Here is a 14,575-nt window from a genome sequence, read left to right as displayed (position 1 = left end):
CACATGCAGATACGCATCTTTCAGATCCAATGATGTCAGATAGCAGCTCTCTTGTAGTAGATTTAATACTGAGCGGATGTTGTCCATCCGAAACTTTCTGTATCTTACTGCGGTGTTTAGCTTTTTTAGGTTTAAGATGAACCTGTAACTCCCTTGAGGTTTCCTTATTAGAAAGACTGGGGAATAAAACCCCAGTTTTTCCTGGCATCTTGGGACTCTCCGTATGACTCTTTTCTCCAATAGCAAGTTTATCTCTGACTGGAGGGTATGAGCCTGAACTGGAGCTCTTGGGGAAGGGGTCACCCAGAATTGAGATGGAGGTGGGGTTATGAACTCTATTCTGTATCCCTGGAGAATAATGTCCAGTAGCCACTTGCTTTTGAATTTTAACTGCCAATGTTCGAAAAAATGAGCTAGTCTGCCCCCCACTGGAACCCTGGCGTCATTGTTTTGTTGGTTGACCTGCCGAGGTATATGGAGCATTGGGTTTGGAACGCTGAGACTTGTTGGGAATCCATCTTCTCTGGTTCCCTTTGTTTTCCTGTTCGCTCTTTCCTGAAACACGAAAGGACCGGTTAGGGCGGAAAATCTTTCTTTTGTATGGGAAATTCTTCTTTTTATCAGCAGACCTCTCAAGTGTTTCCTCTAATTTGGTTCCAAATAACAAGCCTCCTTCACATGGAATACTACACAATTTTGACTTAGAGGAAGTATCTCCCTGCCATGTTTTCACCCAGATTCCTCTTCTGGCAGAATTAACCAGGGCTGTGGTTCTTGCTGTGAGCCTAACTGAATCATCAGCAGCATCTGATAGGTAATTTGTTGCATGCAAAATTTTGGGGGAAAAATTCAAAATTTCCTCCCTAGATACCCCTGAGGCTATCTGAGACTGGACCTCTACTAACCAAATTTTTAATGATCTTGCTATCGCTGTGGATGCAATAGAGGGTTTGAAATTTAAAGATGCTGCTTCCCATGCTCTTCGCAAAATATTGTCCATCTTTTTATCGATTGGGTCCTTTAAACAACCAAAATCTTCGAATTGAAGATCTGATTTTCTGGATACTTTAGAGAGAGATGGGTCTAGCTTGGGTGCAGAGCCCCAAAACTTCTGGTCTTCAGGACTATAAGGATATCTTTTGTTTAGTGATTTAGGCCAGAAAGCCCTCCTATCCGGGTTATCCCACTCACTCCTAATAATTCCCTTAAGGCTACTATGTACTGGAATGAAAGTCAATTGGGGTTCTGACAAAGTTTCATACATCTGGTCTAAAGGAGATAGGGTCTTTGGCTCTATAGTAATACCCATGGCTTCATGCATAGCTGCTAATAATTCCTTCATAAAGTCTGTGGAAAAAGCAAACTTTTGATTCTTTATAGTTTTATCAGCAGATTTTTCAGTCTCTGAGGGTATCTCTTCCAGAGATGAAATATCCAATTCCCCTTCTGACATTTCTGAATCTTCAGAATCTGCATCTCTCCTCTTCCTTTTTAAAGTGGGGCCCTCCAAAGGAACTGAACCTGAAGGCCCTGGGATCTCTGACTCTGCTGGAACCGCAGAGACTGCTACCGGCACTGAAGACATTTGTACATTCGATACTGCCGCTTCTGGGGCCCTGATAGTCTGTACAGCGGAAGAAATTTCAGATCTAATCCATCCTTTCAATTCCTTTAACATAGTGGGGGTTTCCTTATTAACCACCCTTTTAGTACAATCTTGGCATAATACTTTTGAGGTAGATGACATATAATTTCCACATATAGCACATCTTTTCCCTGATTTATGCGTTGTTCTAGAACCAGTATGTGGTGCAGTCTTGTCCGCTTTATCAGGTTTATCAAGTTTATCAGGCTTGTCAGGCTTATCAGCTTTATCAGTTTTGTCTTGTCTTGATCCGGATTTGGATTCAGACTTAGAAACTGGTCTTTCCATTTTAGGCTGAAATAAAAACAAATACCAGCCATTAGCTCAGCCAAGCCTAATAACTCTCTTAAGGATATGTAAACAATCATCTCAAATGTTACATACCAGAGAGGGTACGGAACTTGTCTCCACAGAGCCCTGGGAGGAAGATCCATCGGCAGCCTCCATAGTCAAACTCATAGTGAGACTAGGACATCAGCTTAAATAGCTGCTTAACATAATTGCTTAAGCCCACCCATTGTGCATTAACCTAATGCTGATTCCTACCTCCTGTGGTAATCCCCTTAGCGTTCCTCCCGGCAATCTCCTGCAGCTGAGACTGGTGTGTCAGCCGACGCTGATTCCCATGCTGCAATGGCCGCTGGAACGCACGCCGGGCCAGGAACTTCCTGCTTCCGGATTTCCGACTTCCGGTCACCTGAGGCGCCTGTCACGTGACCCTAGGGCGGGCAGTTTCCGGATTCAGACACCGCTTGTCCTCTGAACATAGCACCAGGGGAGAGGCCAGTGCGCACAGCATGATCCCGCGCTGAGCAACTAGCCAGCGCCGACAAAGGGGAATCACACAAGCCGCGGCTCCTGTGGACTCACATGGTTGGCCAAGCCTTACCCCCTACATCTAGCATCCTGCTGGACAGGAAAACAACTGAGGGGGTAAGGAAATGACGATATATATATAGGTGTGTGTGTATGCCCTGCCTATCTAATTATGCAAATTGTTTAATCTAGTTCCTGTCCAGTGAATGTGAAAGGAGACATATCTCAGGGTTGCTGTCCTGAGACGTTCTGGGAAAAATAAATAAAAATGGCAGCTATACCAGACAGACAAAATAGTAAATACCTGGTATTCATCTTTAAGGCTAGCCTGTTAACTGGACAATGTGATCACTAAGGCTATAAATCTCATTTTACTGTTTAACTTTAAAATCATCAAATAGGATGATATAAAAAGTGTAATGTTACCTCTCTGAAAAATGCAGCATTTCTCTCTGTATTGTTTCCTGCATACTTCTCCTGTATGTCTGGGTAGAATGTTCCAATAACATAATCCAGCATCTGAATTCGTATATCATTTCTATTGACACTAGGACCTTGCCGGCCTGTAAATTCATCCATTGGCTTGAAAATTTCAAATGATCCAAACCTGTTCAATGAAGAAAATACTATTTATACTAAATCCACTGGAGCAGATTATTAGCACCTAAATTCATGGCAACTGCTTAAAGGGAATCTTAACTGAGAGGAATATGGATGTTTCCTTTTAAACAATACCAGTTGCCTGGCAGTCCTGCTGTTCTCTTTGTGGCAGTAGTGGCTGAATCACACACCTGAAACAAGCATGCAGCTAATCCAGACTTCAGTCAGAGCACCTGATCTGCATGCTTGTTGAGGGGCTGTGGCTAAAAGTCACAGAGACACAGGATCAGCAGGAGGGTCAGACAACTGGTATTATTTTAAAAGGAAAAATCCATATCCTTCTCAGTTTAGGTTCCCTTTAAGGCCTCTTTTGTAAGAGCAGCGGAAGGCAGCAAATTCACCACTTGTCAGCTGCTCTTTTCGCCGGTCAGAAACTTGTCACTGCATTCCTAGATATCTAAATGTCTTCACCACATTTTACTTACTATGCATTTTAAAAAACAGCATCTTATGCCAATATCAGCCACCAGTGCCAATGGGTAATCTGTCATGTAATTTCTGCAAATTACTAAACAACCATCTACTTCCTGACAAAGAAGCAGCCTCCCCAATCAAACATTTCTAGCGTCTGCTCAGCTGATCAGAGCTCTTCTCAACACTATAAACCAACAACCAGTTTCCATAATGTTGGGATGACTAAAAAATGATGCAAGAACATTACCAACAACACTGCAGATCCATGGGCAACCCGAATGCAAAAGGGTGCCCGAGGGTCATGCAACACATGAATAAGGTGCATTTGGGCGATTCTACTCTACTTAAGATTTTTGGTTTGGAATTGGTTACCAGAGACAGAAAGGGTGGAGACTGGAACAAAAACTTGCTTTATGCTGGGCATACATGGGTCGATCCGGCGGCTAATCGGCACAGAAACGTACCGTGTATCCCCAGCATTAGAGTCATTGGATTTCTGTCTTTAAAGCAGTAGGACCCTTGGGCCTTAACCACCCTGGCGTTCTATTAAGATCGCCAGGGCAGCTGCGGGAGGGTTTTTTTTAAATTAAAAAAAAACTATTTCATGCAGCCAACTGAAAGTTGGCTGCATGAAAGCCCACTAGAGGGCGCTCCGGAGGCGTTCTTCCGATCGCCTCCGGCGCCCAGAATAAACAAGGAAGGCCGCAATGAGCGGCCTTCCTTGTTTTGCTTACATCGTCGCCATAGCGACGAGCGGAGTGGCGTCATGGACGTCAGCCGACAACCTGACGTCAGCCGCCTCCGATCCAGCCCTTAGCGCTGGCCGGAACTTTTTGTTCCGGCTACGCTGGGCTCAGGCGGCTGGGGGGACCCTCTTTCGCCGCTGCTCGCGGCGGATCGCCGCAGTACGGCGGCGATCAGGCAGTACACGTGGCTGGCAAAGTGCCGGCTGCGTGTGCTGCTTTTTATTTCACTAAAATCGGCCCAGCAGGGCCTGAGCGGCAGCCTCCGGCGGTGATGGACGAGCTGAGCTCGTCCATACCGCCCGGCTGGTTAACTAACAAAATGATATGTCAGTATTCTTGTAGTTGCTTTCTCTAATTAGGTATTTATTAATTTGTACTTGATTTTAATTTTCTGTATTTCTCTCCTTCCTCCCCATATAGTGTGTTTCTAAATATATATGAACTCACCAGACTGCTGCCTAGCTGCATATCCCCTAAAGTCAGTTTGTAAGGTGTTTATATTCCACTGTGCCTAGACTACATGTGTCTGAGCGCTGTACCTGTGCCCGATATATGTGCCATTGTTTATACTTACATCGGCTTCCATGGAAACTATACTATGTAACACCTCAGCGTGTTGTGTTCCGCCCTTCTCCACCAACCAATTACTTATTGGGGATTTCTTTAGGCCGTGTATATATTGCTTACCGGCAGGCGTGGCTTTGAAGCATGACGCAAATGCGTCCGCCTCCCGCTCAGTTCGTCCTAGCCTTGCTCGGATAGGTTATACATGGTTCCTGTGTATATGGGACAAGGCAAATTTGTTGCCAAGATTCATGCCCCCAAGCCTCCGATGATTCACATTTTGCAAAACAGCATTGCTATGCCTGCTAACTGTATGCATGCATGTTCCCTCAATAAATCAAGCGTTCCTGCACATCTGGTGGTCACACCTCTACCTAGTTGCTCTTATCTGTTAGTTTTTCGCTTAGTGCTGTACAGATCTGACATTTACATATAATACATTACATATAACGAGTGGACAACTTCTCTATTTTGTTGCTCAGATCCTTATGTTTGACCATTTTTAATCAGTCATCTTTCAGGACAGTTACCGGAGAGAGGACTAGTTATGCCCTCCTAAGGAAACACAACAGGTCACAAGTTAAAGAGCTTTTTCCTTCTCACCAAGCTCAGACACACTATAAGCGCTTTTCTGAGCGCTTTTTGGCCTCCAGAGTTTTCCGAGTGCTTTCTAAAAAATGCTCCCATTGACTGTGAAACTAGCCTTACATTACAACTTTTCATGCATTTACTGCTCAGGACAAAACACATGTGATGCTAATAATTCTGCTCCCTGACTGCCATATAAGCAGAGGATTTCACCAAACCCTGTGCAGTATAACACAGATTGCCTTTCAAGCTCTCTCCTCCTAGAAGTTCTGTTCACCCTGAGCTTGCTGGGAAGTCTGTCTCCCCTCTGTTGCTTGCTTGATCTCCCTTTAGGCTACTTACACACCAAAATGTTGCATTTAGGGGACATTATAGGGCACATAACGTGCCCCTAACGCAACGCCTGGTGCTCTCTGATGTGGACGTCAGAGTGAGCCGCGTTGTGCAGCTCACTATGGCGTCCGTGATGCGTACTCTTGGACGCATGCGGCATCATGTGGTCCCGCCCGGCCAATCGCCGCACAGAGTGGCCGCTCCAGGAAGTAAACACTGCACGTTACACTGTGCAGTAAATATTAATTAGCCATGTGCCTGGCTGCTCGCCACTCCTCCCCAACACTACTGAGCATGTGCGCACAGTAACGCGGCTTAGCCGCGCATAACGCACAGCATGCAGCACTCTCAACGGATGTGCTGCGTTACAATGTAACGCAACATGGGCACTGTGAACAGCCCATTGATTTTTCATTACTGTCCGGTGGGGCTGCGTTACAGGCTGCACTAACGTGCGCCTGTAACGTCTTATTGTGAAAGCAGCCTAAAGGAAACCTTAACTGAGCTTCCACCAGCCTGCTGTAGAAGTCCTGTCCGGCCACTCACCAATCGTCCAGTCCCCTGCTGTGGCTCAGTTTAGTTTTCGGCAACTGGCCAGTCGCCGAGCCAGTGCGCTTGCGTGGCCCTGGCCGTGCACGTCCATCGTGCTCCCGCCCCTGTGGCTGTCCTGCGCATGCGCAGAACACACGTAGTACACATACTGTGCATGTGCAGGATGGCCTCAGGGACGGGAGCGTGATCGAGGACGAGTGATGGCATGGGCACAGGACGTCTCCAGGGGGCTGGTGACAGCTCCAAGTAAGTGAAACTTGTTTTTTTTTACCACTCTGTTAAGGTTCCCTTAATTCAGACAATCAGATAAGTCAGTATTTCCCAACCCTGTACTCAAGGCCCACCAACAGTGCAGGTTTTGTGGGAATCCACAGAGGAAGTTAATCAGCTCTGCTGAAACACTAATTACCCCACCTGTGAATGCTTGTGGTTTCCTGCAAAACATGTACTGTTGGTGGGCTTTGAGGACAGGGTTGGGGAACTCTGAGATAAGTAATGTGTCTGATGAGAGTAAAGATTCTAGGGATGGTCAAAAACTTTTCAACCTGTGTGTAATACCTTATCTAGCTGTAAACATGCAGTCATTAGAACATGGTGAGAGAGCAGATAGAGGTTTTATTCTATGGTCCCCGCTTCTGCTCTGCAACATGCTGTGTAATAGGCAGACCCAGCCCTCCAATGCTAGGTACACACAATGCAATTTTCAGACAGCGATTATTTTCTGCATGTCTGATCTGATTTCCATAGACGTGAATGGAAATCCATTGGAAAAATGGATCGGAAATGTTGAAAATAGCTGATCTGACAGTAAATCTGTCAGAAAATTGCATTGTGTGTACCTAGCATAATAGCTTTGTGATTGATGCCACCTGAAGCCAGGAGTTTACATTGCCTTATGGAAGAACTGGCAGTGCAAACACTTTATACTCCTCACCTAGTATCCTGCAACATAACTGATGTTACTCCAGTATGCTGCAGGAGACTATTGGCCTGTATTATTGTAGCAGTAGTAAGTGCACCACTTCTAATATTCATGGGACCACTTAAAGAGACCCTGTAACAAAAAACAAAAGTTCCCCTGGGGGTACTCACCTCAGTAGGGGGAAGCCTCAGGGTCCCAATGAGGCTTCCCCCTCTGCTGTAGCTGCAGGCAATCCAGCGCTGACTCCCCAGAAGTGTCCCGGAATCCTCCCTCGACAAGGCTGACAAGTGCTGATTTATTTACCTTTCCTGGCTCCAGCGGGGGCACTGTTGCAGCTCTCCGCACGGAGATAGGCGAAAATAGCCGATCTCCGTCGGGTCCGCTCTACTGTGCAGGCGACTTGCGCCTGCGCAGTAGAGCGGCCCGACAGCGATCGGCTATTTCCATCTATCTTCGAGGCGGAGAGCCAATATTGTGCCTTCGCTGAGCCTGGGAGGTAAATATGTACATCCCTGCCGTTCCGGGAGGATTTTCTCTGCCGCCGTGGGACCGAGGAGGACGGGGGAAGCCTCAAACAGATCCGGAGGCTTCACCCACCTTAGGTGAGTACCCCCCAGGGGAGGTTTTTCTCATTACAGGTTTTCTTTAAGTTACTCACCACATGTCAGCAGTAAATAAAGTCCTGAGATTCAGGATATCAGTTTTGTTTAAAAACAGGTTGTTGGTTATAGAATCAGAATCAATTTATTTCGCCAAGTTTGCACTTACAAGGAATTGGTCTTGGCAGTTGCTTAACAAACACAAACAAAAAACAATACAAGGACAGACAGTGTGTATATTACAAGTCAAGGACAGTATGTTATAGATAGAAGTCAAGTGCAGACCTCTAGTCCCTATGAGCTTGCAGCACCCCAGAAATGGCCACTTCAAAATATTAGCTACCCTTTTTTTCCTCATACTAACCTTATGAATGTGGGTGCTACACGTAAAACTATTGTGCACTTCTCCATTTTTGGGTGGCCATCGTAGTAGATATCTCTGATCACAGTGGAATCTGAGGTTACACAGGAAGCAGCCCTTGTCGTTGGTATGCCAAGGTGGAACATGGCTTCACTGCAAAGGAACTCTCTTATGCTAGATCGCAAGACTTTTCTGCCATCAGCTTGTCTGGAATAAAAAAAAGAAACGTCACATTTATCAGTAGTAATGAGGTAACAAGGTAGACAAACATACTGTATATTCCGATTTCACACGAAATTACATTTGAATCAATACAAATGGAACTTTGAACACAGCTAATTATATTTATCAGCTGCTCCTTATTCATCAGCAGCTCCTGACTGATTTGTTCCCACCCCAGGTTTAGCTTGCCACTGATGCAAACCCTATCCTGTCAAACTAGAATTTGTAGGTTTGCTGAATGTTTTGCTCCTTAAAGGACAACCTGCCCCACGTCCAGTGGTTTACTTCATACTACGGTTCACCCTGTGTCTTATTCTCTCCGAATCACCTAACTGAACAAGACACAGCGAGGAGGAAACCTGCGGCATGAAGTAAACCACCGGACATGCGCCAGCAGGAAAGTTACAAAGGGCAGTTCAATAAAATAATTTTGGTTAGTAAAATACCTCATTCGGTATTTTACACTTTTTTTTCCAAATTCACTAAAGTTTTCCCACATGAGGCAGAAGTTCAGCAATTTACCAAACAAACATGCCTCAATTCACTAAGCCTGCTTGTTAAAGGACTTCCGAGGCCAAATGTTCCCCCCAAAAATAAAAAAGTCAGATACCTGTATAACTTTGGTGGACACGGAGGACGCCGTCCGCGCCCTCCGTGCCGTTCCGCCGGGTCCCCGCCTCTCAATATCCCCCCGAATGGCTCCCAACCCCACAGCCAGGGTCAGGCTCTGCTGCCTGTATAAAGATGGCCGTCGGTGCTGGCCGCGGCTGCATACTCCGCATGGCCGCTACTGTGGCTGCGCAGCACTAGGGCCAACTCCCCGATCCACGCAACAGGCTGTTTCCTGTAGCGTGGATCAGGGGGTTGGCCCTAGAGCTGCGCAGCCGCAGTAGCGGCCATGCTGAGTCCGCAGCCAGCATCGGCGGCCATCTTTATACAGGCAGCAGAGCCCGACCCTGGCCGTGGGGTCGGGAGCCATTCGGGGGGATATTGAGAGGCGGAGACCCGGCGGAACGGCACGGAGGGCGCAGACGGCATCCTCCGTGTCTACCAAAGTTATACAGGTAAAGATGTGAAGAGGAGGCACTCCTTCCGGAAACAAATATGATGTGCCTGGCTGTCCGTATACCAAACGGATATAAAGTAGTAGAGAGATGAAGCCGGCACCATCAATGAAGTATCATGCTCTTTTATTCATAATAATCCATCCCACTCATATGCGACGTTTCGGGGGGATCCCCCTTTCTCAAGCGAGTGACAGGATGTGCAACAGCAAATGTACAACTCAATTTATACATAACCACCATGTGTGTAACCAATCATTGGTCACAGATTTTGGACCAATCGCACAGTCAGATAGGTTGTGCGGACCTGAGAGAGAACTAACGAACAGAAAGGGAGCCAATAGAACATAAAGACACTCACCCACATGCCTAAGCCTACGACGGACAGGTTACGGTGCTGCCATGTATGGAGGACGCCATCTGTGGCCAAGAACCGCCCCAAAAGGGCAGGCGGGTCTCCCACATTGGTGCGCGGCCGGGGAAGAACAATCCAAATTTTAAAAAATATGCCAAAATTTGGCTAAGATACATTGACGATATATTTTGCGTGTGGGCGGGGCCCTGTTCGACCCTAGAGGACTTGGTTTCCCAATTACATCAACAATGTGAGGCAATCCGCCTCACTCTACACTGTGATGCCGCCAGTGTCAGTTTTCTGGACACTTTAGTTGGCATTCGCAATGGAAATTTATATACAGATCTGTATGTGAAACCCACAGATCGTAATGCAATTTTGTCCTATGATAGTTTCCATCCTAAAAGTACTAAATGTGCTATACCCAAAAGCCAGTTTATGCAGGTAGGCCGTATAGTGGGTGATGAGGAAATACTAGAGTCCCGGTTAGATGACATGACAAAAAATTTTTTGGCACGACAATATCCTGATGATGTGGTGGCCCATGCACGCAGGGAGGCGAGAGTAGCACCTATTCGTTATGGAGGCAAGAGAAATGTAGGCAATCGATTACCTTTTATTTCTAGATTTAATATATGGAATGACCCTATTAGTAGAATTCTAAAAAGACATTGGAACATGTTGTCTCGCTCTTTTCCCTCCATTAATGAATTTCAAAATCCACCTTTATTTTCATACAAGCGAGCTTCCACTCTGCGGGACAGACTAGTACACGCTGAGATGAGGACCTTAGTAAGACCACCTGAGTGCCGCACTCGTAGGGGGACATTCCCCTGTCTCAACTGCGTGCATTGCCACTCAATCATCAGATCCCCTTATGTAGTACATCCACATACAGGTAAACAATATCAGATTAGAGGCTGTCACAACTGTGACTCTCAATATGTGGTCTAGCTACTTAAGTGCCCTTGTGGCCTTATTTATGTGGGTCAGACCACATCTAAATTTAAGGTTAGATTATCGGTCCATAAATCAGCTATTAGAAACAAATTAATAGAGCAAGCTGTTCCATCCCATTTTGTAGAGTTTGGCCATAATGTCAACCAACTGAGATGCCAAATTATAGAATCAATTCCACCTATGAAAAGAGGTGGCAGCAGGATAAAAAGACTACTCTACAGAGAAGCCTTTTGGATCAGGACACTAGATTGTCTTGACCCTAGGGGTCTTAATAGGGAATTTGAACTTTCACCTTTATTATAATTTTTGATGTCCTAAACCTAGAGCTATATTGACACCTTTGGTTTATTTTTAGGTCCTAGTTCTCATGTCCTAACTCGGCTACTTTGGATTTGCTATTGTAGCTTTAATTATTTGGATGTGGTTAATATTCCCACTTAGATTTAAACGTAATGTGCCTGTTAATAATGCATTTTCTCTCTTTTTCTTTTGTTCCCCTGTTCTTGTTTTTATTTCAGCCTGCTTTTCTATTTCCCTGCTTTCTCTCACTGTCGAGGCCTGGATGGCCGTGGCTGTGTGATGCTGTGGTGTTGGTTGCTATGGTGACGCGATCGGGGCGGGGCCGGCGATGTCAGGTGAGCGCTGGAGGGTGACGCGTACATGTGTCATCGCGTGCGGCGCGCCGCTTCCGCGTTTCACTCTGGCTTGGCTTGTGCCCAGCTCTTCCGGAGTTGGACACGTGGTGCTTCCCCGGCCGCGCACCAATGTGGGAGACCCGCCTGCCCTTTTGGGGCGGTTCTTGGCCACAGATGGCGTCCTCCATACATGGCAGCACCGTGACCTGTCCGTCGTAGGCTTAGGCATGTGGGTGAGTGTCTTTATGTTCTATTGGCTCCCTTTCTGTTCGTTAGTTCTCTCTCAGGTCCGCACAACCTATCTGACTGTGCGATTGGTCCAAAATCTGTGACCAATGATTGGTTACACACATGGTGGTTATGTATAAATTGAGTTGTACATTTGCTGTTGCACATCCTGTCACTCGCTTGAGAAAGGGGGATCCCCCCGAAACGTCGCATATGAGTGGGACGGATTATTATGAATAAAAGAGCATGATACTTCATTGATGGTGCCGGCTTCATCTCTCTACTACCAAAGTTATACAGATATCTGACTTTTTTTTATTTTTTGGGGAAACATTTGGCCTACGTAGCGTGGATCGGAGGGGTTGGCCCTAGGACTGCGCAGCCGCACTCGCGGCCAGGCGGACTGCGTAGCCGCGGTCAGAGGAAGCGGCCATCTTTGAAGAGGCAGGAGAGCCCGACCCGGGCCGTGGGGTCGGGAGCCGTCCCGGGGGGATAATGAGCGGGGGGACCCGGCGGAGCAGCACGGAGGGCGCGGACGGCGTCCTCCGTGCCTGAAACGACCATGCAAGTAATTAACTTTTTTTACTCCTCTTGGCCTTGTAAGTCCTTTAAGTGACACTTACCAGCTATGAGGCAGGTCAACAGTCAGACAGGAAGCTGTGTGCAGAAGTAAAGGTTTTCTGTCCAGTGCATCCCTTTAGATGTACTGCAGCCACCAGGGGGAGCTCTTCTGCATGCCAGAATACAGATTACCACATCTAAAGGGATGCAGAAAAGCCTCCTAAAAAAACACCATTCTCTGCTTTGATACAGTGAAAACCGCTTGGAATCCCTGTGGCATCAAATCAGATTGAGAAGCAGGGCTGTGTAGCTCTGCCTATTGGCTGCCTGGCTCTCCCTAATGGTTGTCTGTCAAATCTACCGCAGAGAGCATGGAAAAAGTGAGTTATCGGCTGCTATGAGCTGGAGAAAAATACTGAACACTTTTGCCCAGCAAACGGAATGCAGAAATCTTTGTGAAGTGCAATTTGTTGAGGCATTTACCTCACTAGTTGGAAATAATGTTCTGTGCAGAAATAGGTTTAGTGAATTGTAATTTGTTGGGGTGATCTGTAAAATCAGCTGTTTCAGCATTAATGAATGCAGTAATGCAATCCCAACCTGCCGCCGATTTATAAAAATTTCCATTCTGTGCTATCGTCCAATTTTAGACAGTAATCAATCGGGCAACGTTTGCGATTTCTAGTATATTCAATCAGTGATTGAATCTTATACGAATGGGTACGATTTTCTAGTGTATGGCCACCAGATAGATCCCGTTGGAAGGACAGGTGAGTGAGCTCTACTGTATATACACTCTGCGTCCATCATCGCAAAATTGGATGCCGCAAGCAATGTGCTCCCGACCCGCTGCCAATCAAGGAAAGTTTTCTATCCTGAGTGATCAACCTAACCAAAAGACAGGTATTATTTGCAGGATTTAAAATCTAGCAGATTCGATCAGTGATCTAATCTGACGGATATCGATGGGTAAAATCTTCAAGTGTACAGCCAAATTAACTCTACTAGAGTCTGCAACAAATCATTACATAAAGCTATAGTGGCTGAGCTATGTCCAATGCAGCCCTGATAATGCGAGGTCATGCTTGTCTCTGTGCCGAGTAAGCTGGTCGGTGCTGCCCCACCAGGAGGACTAGTCTGTCCCTTTCTTACTCTATTTACAACTATGCTGTAACTTTGCTGGTCAGCGACAGAGGCCCGCACTGTGACTTGCCTGGAGTAGGGGGTGAGCCCGGCTCCCTTCAGCTGTATCTCCCACCTCTCCCCGGCTGCGTTCAGGACTTCCCCCAGGTACATGGCAGCCCCGTCACCCAGCTGCCCGGCGAAGCTGCCGAACTGGTGGCCGCAGTAGCAGTGGGCGGCGGGCTGAGAGCCGGGCAGCAGCCGGTTGCCGCTGAAGTACTGGGCCGCCTCTTCCTCCTCGTCCTCTGCAAGCTGCACGCCGAGCAGAGCCAGCGCCGAGCGGGACAGAGACACCACTCTGGGATTCTGCACCGGGGTGGGTCGGACCGGAGAGAAGCAGGCTCCGGGGACCTGGCGGGAGCGCACGGCGTCTTCGTCCTGTCCATCCCCGGGTTCCAGCGGCAAGCATTGCAGCGCCCGGTTGTCAAAACGCAGAGAGCGGAGACTGGAGGCCGGGCTGGCGCAGCTCTGCACAGCCCGCTTCATCATGCACACCGCCCCGCCGAACAGCGCCTCCATCCGGGAGCACAGCGCCCACTGCTGCCTCTTCCGTGCCAACTGCCAAGGGAAAGAAGAGGGCATGTGTCAGGCACCGGGCCATGCGCCTTGCCCACCACACGGCGCACTCAGGCCAACCAAACACGGGCGTCACATGACCCAGGAGCCACACGTGAGGTCTGTCAGCGCCGCCTGTCACTCCTGCACAGCAACCCCGAGAACTGAGATAAATAGGCTGCTGTTTACATTGTGATCCTCGGGAACCTCGATTAGCAGAGCCAGGCAATTGCACAAGGCTAATCTAAATGATTAAACAATGATAAAAAAAACACACAACATTAAACAAATGATAGTGTTGCTGTTTATGTCCAGGTGAATATGGAGGATATCAGTCCTACTATATATACTGTAGCTATACTGTACTTCAGTTCAAAGCTGTACTTCAACCCCCCATTTATGATGCAGATCACAACAACTTTGTACTAATTTAGCAACAGGGCCAGTCTTTGGTTTCTGAACACACTGGGTAAAACTAACCTTTGGCGTCCCACCAACAAGGGCGGCTCCAGCTTCAGATTTTTTGGGGGGGCTAAAAAGGGGTTGGAAGGTGTGGGGCTCACATCAAAAAAATGGGCGTGACCATGCAACAGAATGTGGGCGTGGTCATGAG

At 47.2% G+C, this 14,575-nt stretch overlaps 1 protein-coding gene across 1 annotated transcript in view; it reads right to left on the bottom strand.

The window, feature by feature from the left end:
- The window catches only part of SELENOO (selenoprotein O), a 43,748-nt gene extending 29,685 nt beyond the window's left edge, over window positions 1-14,063 (bottom strand). The window contains exons 1-3 of the mRNA XM_068276351.1: window positions 13,439-14,063; window positions 8,204-8,407; window positions 2,888-3,068 (exon numbers count right to left, since the gene is read on the bottom strand). Coding sequence (XP_068132452.1) covers window positions 2,888-3,068; window positions 8,204-8,407; window positions 13,439-13,989 — 936 coding nt within the window. The 5' untranslated portion in view covers window positions 13,990-14,063. The remainder of the gene's footprint in view (window positions 1-2,887; window positions 3,069-8,203; window positions 8,408-13,438) is intronic.
- Window positions 14,064-14,575: the final 512 nt, after the last annotated feature.

This window comes from Hyperolius riggenbachi, chromosome 3 (genome assembly GCF_040937935.1).
Source record: "Hyperolius riggenbachi isolate aHypRig1 chromosome 3, aHypRig1.pri, whole genome shotgun sequence".
Lineage (NCBI taxonomy): Eukaryota > Metazoa > Chordata > Amphibia > Anura > Hyperoliidae > Hyperolius > Hyperolius riggenbachi.
The sequence above is the reverse complement of the archived record's forward strand: the minus strand, read 5'-3'. Positions and strand labels throughout refer to the sequence as shown.